A 21,010-nucleotide genomic window follows, 5' to 3' on the forward strand; every position below is an offset into this window, starting at 1 on the left:
TGCCCTTGGAGCTCACTCTTATCGTCTCACTCCACTGTTTCGTAAATAGGACTCTGCCTGCTCACTCTGCTCCTCTCCCTGTATCTGTGTTTCTCTTGGCTTTTCTCTCTCTTCCTGTTCTTCTGTGACTCTCTCTCTCTCTCATCTCGCATATTTCACCCACATCTTATTAAATGCAATGGTTTTCCTACTTGAAGTGTGTATATGTGTGTGTGTGTGTGTGTGTGTGTGTGTGTGTGTGTCTGCTCCCATGTGTCTAGGAGTTTGGATTTAGTAGAAATAGCGAGCTGACTCATCAGGCAGCGCGCATATGAGAACTCGTCCAAGCACCAACCCACACACAAATCACACCGAGTAGACTGACCTCCATATACAGACACACACACACACACACAGAGCGAAAAAAGCATCAAGCCATTTGTATGCTAAAATGAAGTTGACTTTGAAGAACTGAGGTGGCCGGCTGAGGATCCTGATTGAGAGCGCTGATGAGATACAGAAGGTTGGACAAACAGCCAGTGAGCCTTTCCCCCCTCACTCACCCTGAGACGGGAGATTTTCACACGAATAACACTGAAGCAGGAGATGGCAGAGCAAAAAGCCCCCCTCCTCTCTCTCTCTCTCTGTCTTTGTCGCTCTCTCACACACAAGCGTACCTTCAGAGAAACTTCTCAGGGAGTGTACAATGTAGCTTCACACACACCTTTTGTTCATCCTCTGATTCAAACACAAACAAAAGCCAGAGCAGTGCTTTTTCTCTGTATTATGCAGAACTTCATTACTGGAAAAAAAACCCAGCACAACAAATTAATTTCCTCCAGCGAACAGATGCCGCCCCAGTCATTTGTCTGGTTCCATAAGGACTTTAATGATTATAGGCGAGGTCTTCCAGACATTAATCCTAGTTGAGGACAGATAATTACCTTCAGTGGAGGACCAACCTGGTTAAAATGAATCCACTGGCAAAACATATGAAACAAACAATAAGATATACACTGTGTATATCACACAACTGCTCAGTGGTGTTTCTGTCCTCAGAAAGTGGGGATCTGTGGTCTATGAGGAAGACCACAGTTTTCAAGACTGAGGAGAATTAAGCTGAAGGAAAGTGAACTGAGACTACGAGTTGAGCAGGACCCCCAGCTGCCCCCTCATCCAGAGGCACAGACCCCAAAGCCCCCACAGCTGCTTCCCTCTCACACCTCCGCAGTGATTAATACCAGCGGCTTACATTGTTCCTATCCCATTACCCCAGCCCCCAGCATGGTCTTTGACACAACGTCTCTCTTGACCTGCTGCAGTTCGCCCACCGTCCTCAGGTTGGAGTCGATGACCCCATTATCTGCCTGTTTCAGTGAGCCCTTTCTCACCTGGACAGAGCTTAGTCAGCAGGCAGCACTGTGAAAATCATGTTCTGTCACTTCCCTAGTTCTTTTAACTAGCCCATCCTGCTGAGAGAGAGGCTCCAAAACATGCAGGCAGAAGCCTCCTGGCGTTTCAACAGGTGATCAGTAACACAAACTCCTCTCACCTTTCCTCCTCAACAGCTGACTTTCAGTCCAACTCTGAGTCCTGTCATCTGCAGAAATTTTCACCTGACTCTGTGGGGTGAGTCAGGAGATGGTTGTGGACTTTAGGAGGACCAGGCTGTTAATTACTATTAAACACAATAGTAGTGGACGGATACAGATACCTTGGAGTCCATTTTGACCACAGACTGGATTGGAAATGCAGGCCCTGTTCAGTCCTGATATTAACTCGCTTGTTACTCTCTCTCACTCACTCACACACACACACATATATACAGAGGCACATTTACAAAGGGCCCGTTTGTCGGACTGTCTAAAAACAACACCACATATCTGTTTCTTTTCATATGAAGCAGGAAGTGAGATGCGATCACAAGTGGTCACTGGAGACTCATGTGGAGACGCATTTTAAAGCCAGGTGTGAGCAGACGTGCTGAGAGCTGACCACTCGTGATCGAATCATTAAAGACGCATGTTAATACCAGGTCTGAACAGTGATCTGATCTCAAATGCGTCTGAATGCCTCTTCACACCTGTACTGCTGTCCACTTGTGATCGGATCACCTGAGACAGATACAGGTACAATTAAGAGACTGTCTTCTTGTGGAAGTTTGCCTTTTTTAATGTGTGCAGCAAGATGTTGCAGATCTTTTACCAGTCTCTTGTGGCAATAGCAATATTTCTTGCTGCTATCAACTTGGGCAGCAGCATCAGGGCCAGTGACACCAGCAAACTGAACAAACAGTAGGCTGGCTCTGTGCTGGGGACTTGTGGTGTTGGTTGTGGAGAGAAGGGTGCTGCACAAACTGCTGCTGTCATGGAGAACATCTCGCATACCCGCATCTCGAAAAGCACTTTCAGTAAGAGACTTCTTCAGCTTCACTGTGACAAGGAAGGCTACGGGAAGTCTTTCCTGCCAACTGCTGTCAGTCTGTGTAGTGATTCTCCTCTGTGTGTGGGAGGAGGCGACTCCTCTGACAGAAAACTGTTTCCCTTGTAACAGAACAGACTGCTCACCTGGACATTTTACCACATAACATATCACATCTTTTATATAAATGAGATTAATCTCATCTTTCAAGGTTTGCTCTCCTGCACTACTGTGCAGTGTATAATAGTATATTACATTATCATGATTGTACAGTGTATATTTGGCACACGGTATAACTATGGGTCTTTTTTTCTGTTATTCATATAGAAGGCCACAGGAAAGAGTCCTGAAACCAGGAAATTAGCATTTTAGTACATCCAGTTCCCTTGTCACAGAATTCATGGCTTTTTTGAATATGTTTTTGGTTAGATGACTGAAAATAAGGTCTGTGTTTAACACAAGTTCAAGACATTTTCACATGTTGTTCTATGTCACAAAATACGTCAGTAAATACCCCAGTTGTGTTTTCTTTTAAGCTTTTATGTGTCTTGAAAAGGCCAGTTGCTAACAAGTAGCTAAATGAGACGCAGAGGTTCTCAGGGATGTTAAACATCATCAGTACTCATCAGTCCACATTTAAAGCCTTGTTGCATTTATAATCGCACTCTTGCAAACTTTTACTAACTTTATAAGAGGAAAGGCTTTTGTAGATATAGTAAGAGCTAAACCGAACAGAAACTGAACATAACTTATTGGCCTTTTGTTGACAGAATCAGGGTGATGCCAACATCCGTTCACTTACAAAAGTAGGTCATCCCTGCAGCACTCTATTTATTTTTAATTTTTTTACTTTATTTAGTCTATTAAGTTATTGTATAGAATTTAGGCTTTATTTTCATTCTTTGTTACCTACCTATGTGAAGTGGCTGCTGCAACACTGCAGTTTCCCTTTGGGATTAATAACATACTCCATCCATCCATGACTCTGGCACTTTACATCAGAAGAGTGTTAAGTGCAGCCTTTTGCTGTAGGAGCTTGAAAAATGGCTTTTGAGCTAATTGGTGGTGCAACAAGGAAGAAATATTGTGCCATCTTCAATTTAAAGGTACCCTGTGGAGTTTTTGACCACCACTATTGCTGTGGAGCCCAATTTATTGACTGTCAGCTTGGTTTTCATAACATCCTTCTCTGTGCAGGTACCCAGTGTCATTTGCATGTGTCTTCATAGAAACATAATCTGAGCTTTAGACGAATCTTAGTCATTCTCGTGGATATGACCACTGATGAGCTCTTGTCAATATCTGTATGGATTATGGTATTCTTTCAAAAGAAACCTGTTAAAGTCTGGATATGTATCATGATCATCTTGGATCAAATTGTCCACCGAACATGGAGATTTCTGTTGTACTTACATCTCTGTTTTGTAGGTGGAGCACCTCTCCAGTGGGATCTTCAGGACTCTGTTGTTGAGCCCAACAAAGAGCGACCTGTCACTGTGCAGGATCTGCAGGCTCAGGATTGGTTCTTGTACCCCTGGTGGGAGGAGCTCCATCTCCTCCAGGTAACAACCTTGTAGGTTCTTGTTGGGCGTAGCCAGTGCTTTCAGAATGGTGCCATATTCTGGGGACGAGAAGATAGAGAGAACTTGTATATAGGCAAATTAAAATGCAGTTGTCTGCTTTATCTTTCTTTAATGTGGTTCATATTTGAGATAAGGTATGTTTCTACTCAATGTACTGACTTGTGCAAATATAAGTCATAGTGTTGTTCCTTTTCTTCTCTTCTACTAACCTGTGCTGATATAAATAACATGGTAGAGGGTGTCCATGCCCTGAACAATGTCCACAACCAGGTTGGAGAAGCGAACGTCGTCCTGCATGACCAGTGGATCAACAGACTCTGGCTGGACCACGTCGTTCATCAGGTAGAGTCTCTGGGCGTCCTGCAGGCTGCGCTCTGTCAAACCCTCATTGGGACCCTCATCATCTATAGTACCACACTGGAGAGAAAACACAGAGGTGGGGGGACAGAGTGAGATGCAAGAAAGGATGTGAAGATGTGGGCAAGTACCTGCAAAAGTACCTCACACACCTGACATTATGCTACAGTACAAAATGAATACACCACGTCTGGCCGGATTGTTTCAGTTCTTACTTCTATTCTCAGTAATTGCAGCTTTTTCAAAACCACTCGATAACTGCGATGTGACCATAGCAACAACACAGCAATTTAATGAGACGCTGCAGAGGAATAAATATGAAATGACAGCCTTCTGAAAAGCTTTGTTTGGGTTGCACGGCTTAGCTGTGAATTGCATTTTCTGCTCTTTCTTTGTGACTTGAAATGAGAGATTGATTTGTTGGTGGAAACCATTTTTCGGTTGTGTTTGGTGCTTGTACAAATGTAGAAAGTGTCTGATATCCATATTATTAGTGTATTGTCTTTTTCATGTTCAATTTTTCCTTGTGAAATAATGGTCTTCAGAATCTTGCAGAGTTGTTTATGGTTTCTGCAGCCCACAGTCACTTCATTTGAAGAAGCATTTCCAAAAATGTGCTAAAATTTGTGACTTATTTTACTCTAAATTATGGTGATATTTAAAAATTACTATAAAAAACAGATCATTTAAAGATACTGTTGATAGCTAATCAAATGATAATGACTCTTTAAATGATGTTGACTGATATACTATTAAATTATTATTAATTAACTTTCTTTTTATGATGAAGTGATTTGTAAAATTAAAAAAAAAATGGATCACATTACTGGAGAGACTGGAGGATACTTTGTTGCCTGGGTTTATTCTGTAGGTGCTCAACCCGATTTAACTGAACTGTGTTGAGACTAACCTTGACTGATCTAGGTGGTTACACTAACCTGGAAGTTGTGGATGGGGTTGGGCGTAGGAAGCCAGGTGGAGCGAGGGTTTTCCTGGGAGCGGAAGGGCCCGTTGAAGGCCTGGGTGATGGCACTCAGGTTGAAGGCACACACTGCAGATGCTGCAATACTGTTGCTTTATAGAGAGATGGATGGGGAGGATGAAACAGCAAGCGGGGGATAGCAGGGGGGCAGAGAGGGGAGGAATGATGGAAGAGATGAGAAGCGAGGGAAAGGAAGTAAAAATAAAGATATTATTTCAGCAGTAGTATTCATATCAGTTTACATGTTGGCAGTAAATGTGAAGCCATATCAGAAATCAACAGCCTGCAGCTGTGTAATGAAGCTATTCTGCAATGTATTCTGCAATGAAGTCCTATCGTTCATACCTGCACCAAACAGGCGTTAGGTTGCAGGCTTGCTTTGGCTGCAGGGGAAGCTATGGTATCAGCGCTGCACAGTGAATGGGGACAATATTAAGCCGAAGATATAGGAGGCAGTGGCACAGATTATATGCAAAAACACACGCACACACACACACACACACACACACACACACACACACACACACACACACACACACACACACACACAGCTGCCTCACAGGTGTTACATACAAGAGTAAAACCCAGCTAAACTGGCAGTGAGTAAAGTTATTATCGTGATGGTTTGGCCATAATGTGCTGCAAGGTAATGAGTTTCTTAACTGCCTGCTAGTGCTTACCTTCCTATACACATGGCACTACACTCAGACTTTTTATTATGCAGTCAACAGCCTACTGCTTTCACATGGCTGGTGAGATGGTAAAAACATAAACCCTCAGTTAGAAGATAGTGACTGATAATAAACGAGACGGGAACAGAGAGAGACAGAAACAGGAAAAGCCAGAGAGAGAGGGAATCAGACAGAGAGGCAGAGACAGAAAGACTACGGGAAAAACTTCACGGTGATTGTGAGCTGTTTTGGTTCCTTGGGTAAAGTATAAATCAGTGATGTCTGCTGGCTGAAAAAGCTGAGGCAGAAAAGGCTCAGTAAAATGTGTCCCAGGGTCTGGTAAATAATTTTAGTGGTTGTCAAACGTTGGTTGCTTTTGTTTGGTTTTCATTTTTTTAATTTTCATTTCCTTCTGACATAGTCACTAATCTCGTAGCTATGCAAACCATACTGTATATTTATTTACAGTGACTGCAGTTACAGGATTACTTTTGCACACAAGAAAAACATTCGTTGATCGTGAGGTAGGATCTGAAGTTAGTAGGAGCACCTCTCTGTAGACTGTGCATGGATGTCCACTCTTAACTTTTGTGAAAATAATTTATACTTAAAAAGGTCCAATTACTAATGAATCTGGGCTTTATCTTTAGCTTACATCAAATAAAACCTCCAACTTTGCAGTGACAGTTGGAGGTTGTCTTTGTGTTGTCGTTGGTTGTGCAGATTCTAGCAGCATGTGTACGACCTCTGTTCATTCTGGTTTGGCTGAACAAAGGGTGCGTTTGCTGACACAAAATTCAATAATGCGAAGTTCAAGTCTTCTGTGCTGAAAAGAAACACATTTTAAGAGAGAATTTTTTAATAACCATGAGCCTCTTCCTTCTCTGGGCACAATATCCTCATTTTTACCACAAACATGTTTCTAAGTGTGCTTGAGAAATGTGTTACTGGTTTTGTTCGTGTTTCATTTGAATAGCACTGTCTCACAGATCCAGTTCAGGATTGTGAGGAAGCTAATGTGTTATTACCACACGGTGGCAAAGGGCTGTGCAGCACTAAATTTGCTCTGGCAATACAAAGACAAACAGGGGAAGACAAACAGGTGGCTCATTGTCTGACTTGCAGAATGCTGAGGGGAAGAACAGTTTCCAGACTTTTCCTCTCTCTCTCTCTTTTATTTATTTATTTTTTTGTCAGTGGTGCTGGAGAAGAGAGTGACAAGGAGGCAGAAAGAGTGTGTGAAGCCGAGTGAGTGCTGTGGTAAGTTGGTGATAACCAAACCCTGACTTGAGGAAACCACAGGCAAATGAGCTGCAATAACTGAGCGGCAGCCGCAACAGTTTTCTCACACTCGCACATACACAAACACACACAGCTTGACATAGTAGGAGGTTAAACTTGTGGGCTTGTGGTTGTGCTTCAGCTACAGCTTCAGCACTGAAGTCAAACTGCCACAGAAAGCCTGACAGTGTCCAGATTATTTGAGATGTCTGCTTCGAGAGTGGGCTGCTGCACATAGTGGCAAGAGAACAGAGTGAAAGGGAGCACTGACAGGAATACAGTCAATTGCACTAATGGATGCAACCCATATGTTTTGAGTCTGCTTTAAAGCCCGGGAAAGTGATTGAAAGCTGTTTGACATCTGCTATGCTGTTTGCTGTTGCTGCTCAGCTGCTCTCTGAGGCCCAGCACCATGATGATCACTTTCATTATAAGTGAAGCTACTTCTTCAAGTGATTCATCTCGTCCTAAAAGCCCCATCCTGTCACTGGCTGTCCTCTCAGATACGTCTTGATTTTCTGTCTTGTTTTACAGAATCCCCGTCCGCCTCTCTGTCGCTCTGTCCTTTTCCTTCTCTGTGCTGTGAACTAATTTGTTCAGACCTTTTTTATCAAATCTTCATATCCCACGTTGCTTTAGATTTCTCAGTGCATGCTCTCGCTGAGCACCCTGCATGTTGTCGTGAGAGTGGGAATGACAGAGAAGGAAGAAACAGCAGGAACCTCAGGAGGAGGCTCTGTTTCTATTCTGTTTCTTGTTTCTCACTTTCTCATTCTCTCTGGTAGATGCTCTTTCTTTCTACTTCCCTGTTTCTTTCTTTCTCACCACAGAGATCAATGTATACAGAGGTGACTCTACTATATTCCATCTCCTCCAAACAGCCTGCAGTGAAAGGCAGCCAACTACATTCACATAGGTACTGTACATAATTTTATTCAAGTTTTTTAAAGGTATTTTAAGGTACATGTACTATGCTTATATTAGTATAGTTTTTTCTGCCGCTGAATGTGGTGTCTTGTTGGGAGGGGGTGGTGTTGATTGCAGCTTGACAAGAGCTTCAGCCATTGTTATCTTTAAGAGAGGTTATAATATGCCCTGTGAGCAGCACTAGGTCTTCAGGACAGACTGGAAGCTACAGTGAGTCGCTATCGGGAAGTGATGGATCAGGGCTAGCTGGTTAGCGTGCTAACTTCAGTAAAAGAAAAGGCGTGATAGAGACAAGATTTAGCATTGGTGTTGATCTCCACCTCTGGAGACAGCTGTTGGGGAGTAAAGGAAGGAAGTTTGATGATGAACTTGCATTGTTTCTTCTGGACAGGTAAGTAAACTGCCGTTAATGCTAACATTGGCTCTGTAGCAATAGCAAAACTTAAAAATAGCTTGTCTGAGTATTTACTTTATAATTATATAATTAATTATAAAGATCTTGCACTACAATTATCAGACAGCTCTAGTTACAGTTAAATGAGTAAGACAGAAGTAAGATTTTACGTATTAAACATATCTTACTGAATATGACCCATTTTTATAAATTGCAGAATAGGGTATAAGCAGTTAAAATGAGATCCACCTACAGGTACAATGTTAAAATGAATAACATCAGTAATAATAATCCTACAATATGTCTATTTATATATGTCCTTTGAAAAGGACAAAGTATATTTGGCTGCTAGTGTTTTGAATGCATGCCAGTTATGACACTGTGGCATTATTAGTTTTATCTAAAGAATAAGGTTCATGATATTCAGTATTTTTCTTATTGTCAGCAAATCACCTGGAAAGAGCCAACTAACACGTACTGTGTGTATGTGTGTGTGTGTGTGTCTATCCGCAGCCTGATAACTCTTATTCCTCTGAGACATAGAGCTCCATTATTGTCCAAAAACTATCAACATGCGAATCTGTCGCACCGGGATGTTCCTTCATTACCATGAATACACACTGTTGTTTATTTTGAGTCATACCCATGTACATTGTGCTGCTGGCAGGAATACTCATTAGAGCACCACATTCACTCCTTTTTGAGTAACATTTAAAAAGCGTGGCGTCCAGCTGTTTCAGGAAATTAAAAAGGAAACACTATATTTGACCCATTATTAAAGATTTATCCCTTCAGTAAGAATCAATGGACTTGGGTTTCAGTGTCACAGACAGGTTAAGTTTTGGGAGACAGACCAACGCATTGTTGGTTTTGGTGTTTTCACAGGATTTGTTGAGGATAAAAAGGTAGAGAATAACACCAGCCTTATCCTTCAAGTATAGGAAGTGATTACTTGTTTCACCTCTGTCAGATGGCCCAACACCCAGGATACATCGCTGCACATGTCAGGGCTGTTTTACACATAAATAAGTTGGATATGTAGCTTAGTTCAGAACCAAAAAAAAAGGCAATGAACTCCTCACTCAGCCTGGCTGTTTGGCTCCCTGCAAGCCACTCTCAGTGTGGATCAGTACACCAGTGTCTGTGTGGTAAACACAAGTGGCTGATAAGCATCTCACTTGATAACTTTATCTTTGAGCTAGATGCTGGTGTAGTTGCTGGGTTTTTTTCAAACCAGTATCCCAGTGTTCATTCTTATGATTTTCCTTTAGCTCTTTGATTGATATTAAGACCACATTATGTTTATATCTTTTGTATTCTTACATTTTCCCATAATTTCTTATTTGTCTTATTTTCATTTATGTGATAGACCTTTGCATATCATTGTATCAATGCAGAGAGAGTACAGAGGAATCCAGTTGGGTTACTGCACCTAACCTCATTTTATGTGGGAAAAAAAGAGAAACAGCTAAAACTACATTAAGGCCAATGTTTCTACTTCAGTGAATACCTGCATCACAGCAGAAAAGGAAAAAGGCCCACTCAGCAGAGCTACATGGCTGCAGGGACCACAAATTGAACTCAGGCTGCCAGGATTATCTATACATATTTTTACACTGCACAACAATATGCCAGCAAAGGCAACAGCTTTGGCCCAAAACAGTCACATTCAGAGGCAGATGGCGTTACCAAAACCTATTTGAAACAATAAAGCAACACCACAGGTTCAATAGGTTGCACAAAACCCCCAGTGTTAGATTTGAGCCATCATAAGGAAGTGCACAGTTCACATCACAGGGTATAATGGCATATATAACCATTTCAGACACAAATTTTGGATCTCTGTTGAATTTTTTTTTGGTCTGAGCTTGACTTGATCTTTTTTCACAGAATTTCCAATCAAATGCAAATATGCCAGAAGAGAGGGAAACCAAAGAAAATGCAAGTAGAGGTTTCAATTTAAAGAATCTTCTGCGAAAGGAATGATAAAACCACTGGTCCACAAACAGTGGATTCTGTCAAACTGTATTCAGATCAGGCTCAGTCTTCCACTGGGGACCCGCAGTTCATTTCAAGGTAGATTTGATGCTAGTGAGTTGATATGACGGGTAGAGTAAAAGCAGAAATACTGTTATGTTATGTGACCTGCTTCACTTGGCTGCCCAGCTTATCATTTATCACCCACGTCAAATCTGATCTCACTTGGAGTCAGTCACATATTTCCCCTGGATAAGGAAGGATTTTAGGATTCCTAGGAGGCGTTCTGTGCATGTCAGGTTGCACGTGTTGTATCTCAGTGATTTTGAAATGGATAAAAAGCTGAACAATACTGTGTGACCATAAAACTTCTCAGTAGGGCAGCAACTGATAATCAGACTGAATCGTTTAAACCAACAATCCAACATTCACTCCTGCTCCAGGTGAGCAGGTGTGAATGTGCGACACTATGAATAGTCAGGAGAGACTGAATGAAACTGTGCTGCATTATCCACATATTTTAACGATGTGGTCAAACAACATATGGTTCAAACTAATTATTTTCTAATATAATCTGGCCCTTAAAGCAGCCTGTACAGCTGTGTTGATCTCAGACACACAGAAAAATGACTTTCACACACTTAGGCCTGTGTAAAAGCTGATGTAGACAGATATTCAAACATCTGGAACAAGTCTAATGATTACTTTTTTTTGTTGTTTATTTTATGAAATAAAGTTGACCGAGCCCCAGCTGATGTCTTCATACTGCCTGTTTTGGCGCCAACAGCCCAAAACCCCAGAGATATTCTACTTACATTAACATAACACAGAGAAAGGCCCTCACATTTAAGATGTAACCAGCAAATGTTTGGCAGTTTAGCCTCATAAATGACATTAAGATAAATCACTTATCATAATTGTGGACAACAGAATCATTTCATGTCAATCTCCTCATGAATTAATGGGCCATTTGTTTCAGCACCGCTCATGCCGCCCCCAACCTCTTTGATATGAGACCCTTCAAGAACTAGTGAAGTGGAGGGGGGTCAGTGAAGTCACCCAGAAATAGATAAGGAGGCTCATAATTAGTTAGTAACGGCAGGTTAGACACCTCAGCAGGAGAAGCTCTCTGCTGCTCTGAGCACATGACAGACGGACCCTGCCAATAAGGGCCCAGAGTTAATTAAAAGACCTGGCCGTGCTCTGAGGTCTTAAGTGTCCTCGTTCTGATGGAATGCTAAAACCCTCCACTACATAACTGCCCGACAGGCTCTGCTGGCTGGTGCACGTCTCAGCAGAGTCATGTCCTTCTCTCTCCCTGTCTCCTCCTCTCGTCTGAAGTGGGCCTGGCATTTTGATTATATATTTTTTAACTATATTACACATCGACATCAGTTTACCATTTATGAGATGTACCACTCAGCAAGTGAAAATAGTTGTATAATGTCTTCTGTGGCCCTGAAGAAGCTCTCCAAAGTCAGAAAAAATAACCCTGGTGATTTCATAGTGATTTCATGAAGCTTATTTGGGCTTCCACTTGGAAATCATACATTTTTAAATAGAAATCTTCATCACAAACTGGGGGGTGGGGTTGGGTGTGGGTTGTGTGGACTTTGAAAACATGGGTGTTTATGAGACAGAAGGTGGGTTAAAGTAAGGGTGTCAACATATATTCTAAAGTTGATTATATAATTGAATTGTAAAGAATACAAAAAAATATATTTTAAAAATTAATAGTTGATTGTAGGAAAACAAAGCAACACTTATGGACATATGGACTTTAAATGATTAACCGATTATAAAGTAAACCAATTTTTTTCCTGTTAGTTAATGATTGAAAACACTTTAACAATCTGAGGACAATCAATGTGTACAACTAAAGAAATCTCAGTCATTTATCAAACATCACAGGATTTATCAGGAGAGTCACAGAGAGGGGGGTAGGGGGTCACTCCACAGTATTGAGACCTGGCCCAGATCGTGAGCAGACAGAGGGGATAAGTACTCTCTTCCAACTCTTCCTGTTTTGTTTTACAGCCCCAAACTCCTGGGAGCAGCTGTAAGCCTGTTCAATTTAGGCCAGACAGATAGAGACAGTGTTTGTGGTGATTACATTAACATATCCAACCCCGATGAGGGAGGCGGTTTTGGAGGGAGGATCAACGAGTCGCTTCAGAAAGGAAGGGCAAGGAAGGAGGAGACAAAGGACAATGAACAAAAGCTTGGAGCTCACTGATTTTTCTCATTACCTCCTCTCATTTCCTTCTTCTCTCCATCTCCAGCTCTTTTTCTTTATCCCTTATGGTTTTTGTTTTCTTTTGTCTCTCTACCATTTCCCACTCTCTATATCTACCGCTCCAGATAACTGCAGGCTGATGGGAAGCAGCCATGTGGTGGTGAATACCAGCAGTGTAACAGGTGAGAGCGCAGAAGGTGAGAGGCGGGATTCAGCTTCTCCCCTGACAGAACACAACACATCTGAACACCAACGAGCATGCTTGCTAACACACACACACACACACGCGCACACACACTCACAGTACAGTTACAGCATTTAGCAGTGTATGAAATCTGGGGAGAATTTTATCTGTATGTTCTTTATTCAGTGAGAAACCACAATGAAATAAAGACCAAGTAATTTCAGTTTCCATTCAGTTTTGCTGTCTGCTTGGCCTTTTTTTTCTCTGCCTCTCTGCTCCACTTCTCACCAGACAGTTTCTTTGGACAAATGGAGAGTAAGAGATCACTGCATCATATGTGAACAGGCATGTTAATCCCCAGACAGACTGCATCCTCTAATGGGCGACATGTGTGAACTCTGAAAGGGCATGATGAAGGGAATTTTATTTGTCAGTTGTGCCTCAGATTCAGTCAAATCCATGTGTTGTCCCCTGTTATCAATCTTTTCATCTAACTCTTCGAAATAAACATATTTCCTAAAACTATTCCCTTAAGTTTTCTTGCTGTATTTCTTACTTCAATGCCCTGGTAGTGGAACCTAGAGGCTGTAACGTTTATTACAACCCACAATACAGATGTGTTGGGATGCAACAGACATCAGAAGTACTGTTTGCTATTCTCAGAGCCTCAGCAATAGTAGAGTAGTCTTAAAGGTGGTACTTAAGTACAGAGGCTGTGAAAGGCCACACTCACAAATATTTTTCTATCCAGCTATCTTGAGATGACACCGCTTGTTATCCAGAGATAATGAGATATTAAAAGGAGAACATTTTTTTTATTCTCTTGAGATAATTATTCCCTTATCTCCATTACCCGTAACAGGATAGTATCTCCATAAAACAAAAAATGTTTTCGCCTGTTATCGGGATAACAAAAATGTGTCTTCCCCTGATAATATCTCATTATCTCAGGATAACAAAAAATAGTTTTCTCCTCATTATGTTGTTATCTCGAGATGACAAGCTTTCTTATTCTAAGATAACGGGATAAAAAAATTTTTGCAAGTATGGGCTTTCTTGGCTTCCATACTTAAAGAAAGGCCATGAGATTAAAATATATACTATATATTTTGTTCTGAAGTGCTAAAAAGGAAAACTCAGAGTGTGCATAATGAAAACAAGGTTCATCCTGTGCAGGGCATGAATCTGCTCAGCATACTCACAGAGAGTTAGACTTTTCTTGTCTACAAGAGGAAACTGTAGCTTGTTAGTTGGCGTTGAAAGAAAAGTCAAGGTCGAATCAAAATCATATGGATTCAATCTCTCAGCACTTTTTGTAGAGTTGGTTGCGGGGAAAGTTTAAACCGGTAGTCAGGAAGAATCGTCCTCTGAGGAGGAGGATGAATATTTATTCAGATTTTCATGGCAATCCAGCCAGTAGTTACTAACTGCAATATCTTCAATTATATCTTGTTCTGGACTACAGTGTTAGTGAGGAAACTGAGTGGCAGACACCACCATCCTCTAGGCAGGGAAACATGTGATGCAATCACACTTTTGCTGAACAAAAGCACAACATGAGCTTTAATCCATGCACTTTGACTCTCAGTGTTTCCTCTCTGTAATGAAGTGTGTGACACACCCCACCTGGAGCAATCAAACACCAGAGGGAGTGCGAGTCAGTCTGCGTATCCAGCAGGCTGAGAGCTGCATGCACCCACACTGATCATTAGCAGCAGCAGGAAGGCTCTAAACTCTGGAAAATTGTCTCACTCTGAATAGGAGGGAAAATGTCACAGTAACAAAGCTTATGAAGTGATGATATCTGAGGACTAAATGAAAAGACGCTGGAGTTGAAGTGTTTTGGTGGGTATGTCACTGTTCCCCCATTAATATTCTTGTTGCCGTTGAAAGGGCTCTACAGCACAGCTGCAGCTTGTTTTGGTGAGGTTGTTCAACAGCGAGGGCAATGTTGAGGAGCAACACATGTACTTTCACTTTTTACAATATCTACATAGTCGCTGAGCCACTGGTTTGTTCTCGATTTGTACTATTTGTATGGCTGAAGGTCGTATACCAGAAAACTTTGATCTACTATAACTTCTGTAGAGTTATTTTTTACTGGCACTTTACATAACAGAGGCTAGATAGCAGACTCATGATGAAGTGATCTAAAAGTTCACCCACCCTCAACCCTGCATTTGTTTTCATCATCTATAGACAGAGACTGAGTAGATGTAGATGATAAATGTCAATTTTAAAAGTGTTTTCCTGCTACAATTACTCCCTCTATTGTATTTTATTCAATTAAAATTACAGCAATTACAGACACAGTATCAGGTTACCACTTCTATTCATGCCTATTCAGATAAAGACCTTTAAGAAAATACTGCAAATTTTGTCTGATCCCAAAGGAGTCATAATGACGGCAACAGGAAAGCTTTTGAAATGAGAAATAAGCGATAAAAGATCGAGTATATCACTTTTCAGTAATGAACAATGTGCTGAAAAATCATTTGTGAGTGCATATGTACCTTTCCAGATACCATAATAAACTGTGGGGGGATTTGTACTGTGGTTGAATATCAGGAAGTGAGATCCTGTTATTACCAGGAATTCTTATCAAAATCCTTTTTCTCAGGAAAAACAACATTTACTAGAGCCCATGAGTTTTAGCACATGTGCTTGTGCGATCACATCCCAGAGACTAAAGAGATAATATGCACTGAAACAAAGACACATTCACGAAACCTCATTAGCATGAACACCAAATCAAATCCTAAAGTCCGACCTTGAAATGCTTTTATTATGACAAGATAACTGGATCATCTTTCCAGCTACAACTGTTTCCTCCATTTGCTTTTCATGATAAAAAGGCAGCTTGCAGTTCAGCTGTGTGAATAAACATTGTTAAAATAAATGTGTCTAGAGGAGTGCAAAATCTGCAAACAAAGACACAGGTGGTTCAACAAGTGGCTGAATCAGATATGGAGGTGGAGCATGGTGTGGAGAGCAGCCCTGATGGTACACAACTAAATATAACACCAATGCTCCTGTGCAAACATGACAACAACATGCAAAAATGTCTGTATGCAATATATGTTCCTCTGCAGTAAGAAGCTCATGTGCTCCCTTTAATTGTATAACATATATAAAAGAATACAATTAGAATAAATGTCATTTTGATTAAATATTTGCAGGTCTGCGTTTGAAATCATACTTTATGGTGAGAATGGTATGGTGTCCTGGGAGAAGAGTGGGATAAAGAGAAAAAAATATGTCTGTAAATAATCCTTAAATTGGCTTCTTGTAAGTTTTCTCTGCTGCCAAACGTGGTCTAGACAAGAGGTTATAATATGTCATCTGAGCAGTGCTATAGCCTCTGGGCAGATTGGAGGCTACAATGAGTCGCTATCAGAAAGTGACAAGACAGGCCGGGGCTAGTTGGTTAGCATGCTAACTTCAGTAGAAGAAAAGACGTGACAGAGACAAGACATAACATTGGCGTTGATTTCCACTGCCAGAGACAGCTCTTGGTGAGTAAAGGGATGAAATTTGATGCTGAACTCGCAACGTTTCTTCTAGACTGGTGAGTAAGCATGTGATAATGCTAACGCTGGCTCTGTAGCAATAGCAAAACTTACAAATAGCTCCTTTAAATGTTTAAATCCTAACAAAGTATCTCTAAAACAACTTTTCATTCATGTTCATATAAAAAGGTTAGCTTATTTAATTAACTGAAAAAACTGCGTTTGATGACTTGAATGATTGTGTTTAAACAGACCAAATGAGAAGCCATAATTTGTTTCTGTACATTAGAAGCCTTATGGGTTAACAAAAAGCATGTGTAAACAGCAATAAATGTCCATCTGCATTCACTCACACATTGGTCGTGAAGATGCCGTAGATGAGGTCTTGCTCCGGCAGGTAGAAGGTGCTCTGCAGCTCATTGTAGTAGAAGGGGATCTCCCCGGAGCGGGAGCAGTTGAGCCTCGCCTTCATGAACGTGGTCCAGGTGTCCTCCAGGAGAAACCGCCCGCCGATGTCGTTCTTGCAGACTCGCGCTACGCGGGAATAGACTGTCTTGCCACAGTCGTGCTCCACTGCGTTCTCCCTCAGGAAGAAGAAGGTGAAGAGGCCGATGTCGTACGCTGAGATGAAGTGGGGCTCTGCCAGGAGGAAGAAGGAGGAGAACAAGGCGGGAGGATCATTACATGATGGCTCCAGGGAAAAAGAAATAGTTGCAGCATTTATCTACTAGATGGTGTTGCTTTGACCCCTGTACTCCTTATTATTGATTGCAATAAAAACTTCAGAACTCTGCTGTTGTGCTGCTGTTTAAGATGGTCTGGAAAAGAGCCTCAATGTCAAATGTGTAAATGAGAGAAGGTGCAGAGGGAGAAGGAGGAGAGGAGAAGATAAAAAATGGTTACTAATAAATCCATCTGATGTTTTGATGGTAAATCCATGGAGCTATGTCTGTTTAACTGGATGCCTGTGCTGCTTTTATTGCCCTGGGTGACACCACGAATGATTCATGGCCCTTCCTGCTTGGTGGGTTATCAGGTAAAGCAGACTGAATAATGGTGTGATTGGGACGTTACTGTCATCCTTTGTAAACATGACTCATCACAGAATACTAATTCACTGCTGTGAGCGTGGAGGGAACAGGAGTTTGAACTTGTAATATTAGTCTTAAATCCACAATATTTTTGGTGGTTTCACATAAAAGTCTTTGTAACGGCTTAAAGGATTAATTCACCCAAAGTCCTCAAATATCATTTCCCCTCTTACCTTTTATAGTATCTAATTTTGCAGACATTTTTGGTGTTATATGAACACATTTTAAAATACTTGAAGCTGATGGCAGGGGGCTGGTACAATCTGTGAGTAGAATAGAAAACGAGATTTGAAAAACTCAGATGCAGCAGAAACAGTGTCCTGGTTACTCTTGGTCATAGTTCCCAGTTAATAATCAACGTGATAGGACGTAACCAGGGTTTGTGTAATTTGGGTGATGTAAACCTTTAATACCAGAATATAGCTGGCTATACAGCAGCGCTGTCCAAGAAAAACCATAGATGTCAAATGTAGTAACATTTACATCTGCAAAAAAAATGGGGAAAAAATTAAATACATTAATTTAAAAAAATTCCAAACATAACAGCCATCGATAAAAAACTGAAGGTGGTCTAGATGTTAGAAAATGTCTGTTGAAAAGTTCTTGAGAAAGACATTTAATTTGTGGCTATTAACCTGACATATCGAATTTAAGGACAGAATTATATTTCAAATAATAAGACACTTAACAAAACATCAGAAATTGTCACTCTTTCTCAAATCCCACTTGTTTTTCGTGACAGAATAACTGCCTTCTTGTAACATTGCTGATTTTTAAGTCATAGTTTGAAGCTGAACTGTCTAAAAAAAGAAATCAAAACAGAATTGTTGTTGCTGTTTTGATGCTGAGCTGACTCTGGCTTCATCACACTGAAGTTCTGTTTTCTACTGCTGTGTTCTCCTCTGTCAGACAAATGCTATTCATGTGCAGGAATGATGAAACAAAAAAAAAGCTCCTCTGCTTCTGTCACTTCACGTTTCCTCTGGGACGCATCTATCATAAGTGGTATCACACACTCACACACACACACCCACACTCACACAGAGGCAAATGGAGGAATAAGCCTTAATTTTCACAGATGCATGCACACACATACATAGGACATAAGTGGGATGCTGATGTTGAAAACAATGTCACAGACAAAGACTTACACACACACACACACACACACACACACATACAGTGGAAATGACTTGTTAGCAGCCATGATGGGATGTGCCTCAGGGGCGTGTGAGGCTTTTTATAAGAGAATCAGATTTTGAAACAGAGCAGGAAGAGACAAACATGGCTGCAGCAGCTCTCTCACTGCATCCCAACAACAGCCACTGGTCTGGACCAACCACAGGTGAAGGCACTCGTGGTGTGAAAAGGCATTTTCAACAAAGAGAATAGCTGAGGGCGCGATTCAAACTTTTTGAAACTAATCAATTTATATCAAAGGAAGGCGGGTGCAGAAGATGTCACTGCTGATGTGAGGAGCGAGCATGTTGAAGAAGCAGGAAGGCAGCGGTGGCTAATTTAGCAGGTGATCTGAAGGACTTTTTCAGTTTACATCAGATGAAGTGGACATCCTTATCAGTCCAGCATCAGTTTGCTTTTTAGATAAAAGTTTTAACACACAAAAATGTCATTAAACAACAACTGCAGAAGGTCCATTATTATCATTACCACCATTACTACATCATGTGACCTGGGGGTAGGCTATCATTTAATGTTTATATCTGTGATAAAAAAACAACTTGTTAAACTGAGATCACTGTAATGTACAGCACATCTCCTGTCAGTTAATTGTTCCTGATGAGCATGCAGATGAACAAGCGAGAGGTGTCATGTTTGTTGGGTCACTGGTAATTACTGCAACTGAGGCTGAAGAGACAACCATAACAATGCATGACTGCTGCTTTCCCTACAGATACAGGCCATGTTAAGGAGCTGATTGTGTTTATGCATCTCTCAGCTATGAAATGTAAGAAGTGTGTGTGTGTGTGTGTGTGTGTGTGTGATTTGTGTTGTATACAGCACACCTGAGCTGTTATGCATATGCACCCAAGAGTATTTCCGTGTTTACATACCTGTGTTTATGCATACTGTACGTGTGTCAGCCAAAGGGCAGGTGGAGCTGACAGATTCTGCATAATATGACTGAAGCTGTGTGGGTGCAAATTTGATGAGCAGAGTTTTTCCAGCCCCCCACTGAGAGGTAAACAGATTGTTCAATCTGGCAGGCTGGTTGGGTGCTGGAGGAGTGAAGCCTACATCACTAACATCACATGATGCTTTAGATCAGACATACAGCATAAAGAGCTGGGCTATTTAAAGTGGATTGGTTTCCTATAAGCCTCCCTTTCACTATGCAATTCTGTCTGGGCACAAAATTTCATGCAAAAATTAAGGTTTGATTTATGGCATGAAGTGGGAACTTTGCAGAGGCAGACTTTGCTTTGCCACTGTGCTTCTGTGTTCCCAGCTAGCGGAAACAGTGAAACAACCATAACTGTGGGACGTCTACCCAGCATAAGAAAAACTCTGGATGGTTTTCCATAACCTGTACCTTGTTGTGTTTGTCTTATTTTAATTTACCTTTAAATAACTCAGTATTAAGCTAATAAGAATTATATTTATAAAAACTTGAATTTGAATTTTGAGGTTTAAATGTCACATGTTTGTATGTGCTTATAAACATGGTTATATATGGGGATGAAGAAATCTCTTTCATTTTATTTTTGTGATTACATGTGCCAAAACAAAGCTGAGAGAAGACTGAGAGCAAACAACACAAATCTGAATTGAGATTCATGTCATTCAGGTGCATGACGGGAAACAGTTGGTCAGCACCTGGCGGGCTACCAATCCAATAAGCGAACAGATTGATTAGATCCAGGACCCCCCTCCCTGCCTTTGGTTCTCTGGAGCTGTAGAGGCTTAGAGCTGGAAATGAGATTTTCATTCACACCCCCTCAAATCCATCGGGAGCACAACTCCATCACCCTCACAGAATCAGCCATGAAGGAAAGCAGGCTTTGTCTGTGATGGCATGAGTGTGTGTGTACGTAGCGAGAGTGGAGTGCAACATGTGTGCTTGACTGTGTGTGCGGCCAGCTGTGATTATGCAGATGAGGACATGATCTACTTAGCTACTCATCTTTTCCCATCCCACATACTCTCTCACACACACACACACACAGCCTGGACACACATGGTTGCAAATACAGCATGCATACAGTCTAAATTCATATATATACACAAGCACACACACACTCACACATTCGCACACAGACAGAGTCGCCGCCTGGTGTGAAGCATGCTGTGTGCTGTAATTTCACCCTCTCCTTGCCGTGAGGAATAATTATGTCGCTCACTGACTCTTCAGTCTATCTTCTCTGCCTCCCTCTCATCCTCATCTTCTTCCCTGCCCCAT

The 21,010-nt window shown here is 41.3% G+C and overlaps 1 protein-coding gene across 4 annotated transcripts in view; it reads right to left on the minus strand.

Moving 5' to 3' along the window:
- sema5ba (sema domain, seven thrombospondin repeats (type 1 and type 1-like), transmembrane domain (TM) and short cytoplasmic domain, (semaphorin) 5Ba) overlaps positions 1-21,010 on the minus strand; it is a 172,020-nt gene that overhangs the window by 31,117 nt on the left and 119,893 nt on the right. For 3 of the 4 annotated variants that reach the window (XM_071480859.1, XM_071480850.1, XM_071480829.1), the window contains exons 9-12: positions 16,855-17,140; positions 5,279-5,414; positions 4,193-4,400; positions 3,814-4,021 (exon numbers count right to left, since the gene is read on the minus strand). In XM_071480859.1, coding sequence (XP_071336960.1) covers positions 3,814-4,021; positions 4,193-4,400; positions 5,279-5,414; positions 16,855-17,140 — 838 coding nt within the window. The remainder of the gene's footprint in view (positions 1-3,813; positions 4,022-4,192; positions 4,401-5,278; positions 5,415-16,854; positions 17,141-21,010) is intronic. The other variant, XM_071480839.1, reaches the window with a different exon arrangement.

The sequence above is a fragment of the Trachinotus anak genome, unplaced genomic scaffold (genome assembly GCF_046630095.1).
Source record: "Trachinotus anak isolate AG129_WGS33_773 ecotype Australia unplaced genomic scaffold, CSIRO_AGI_Tana_v1 ptg000001l, whole genome shotgun sequence".
Classification (NCBI taxonomy): domain Eukaryota; kingdom Metazoa; phylum Chordata; class Actinopteri; order Carangiformes; family Carangidae; genus Trachinotus; species Trachinotus anak.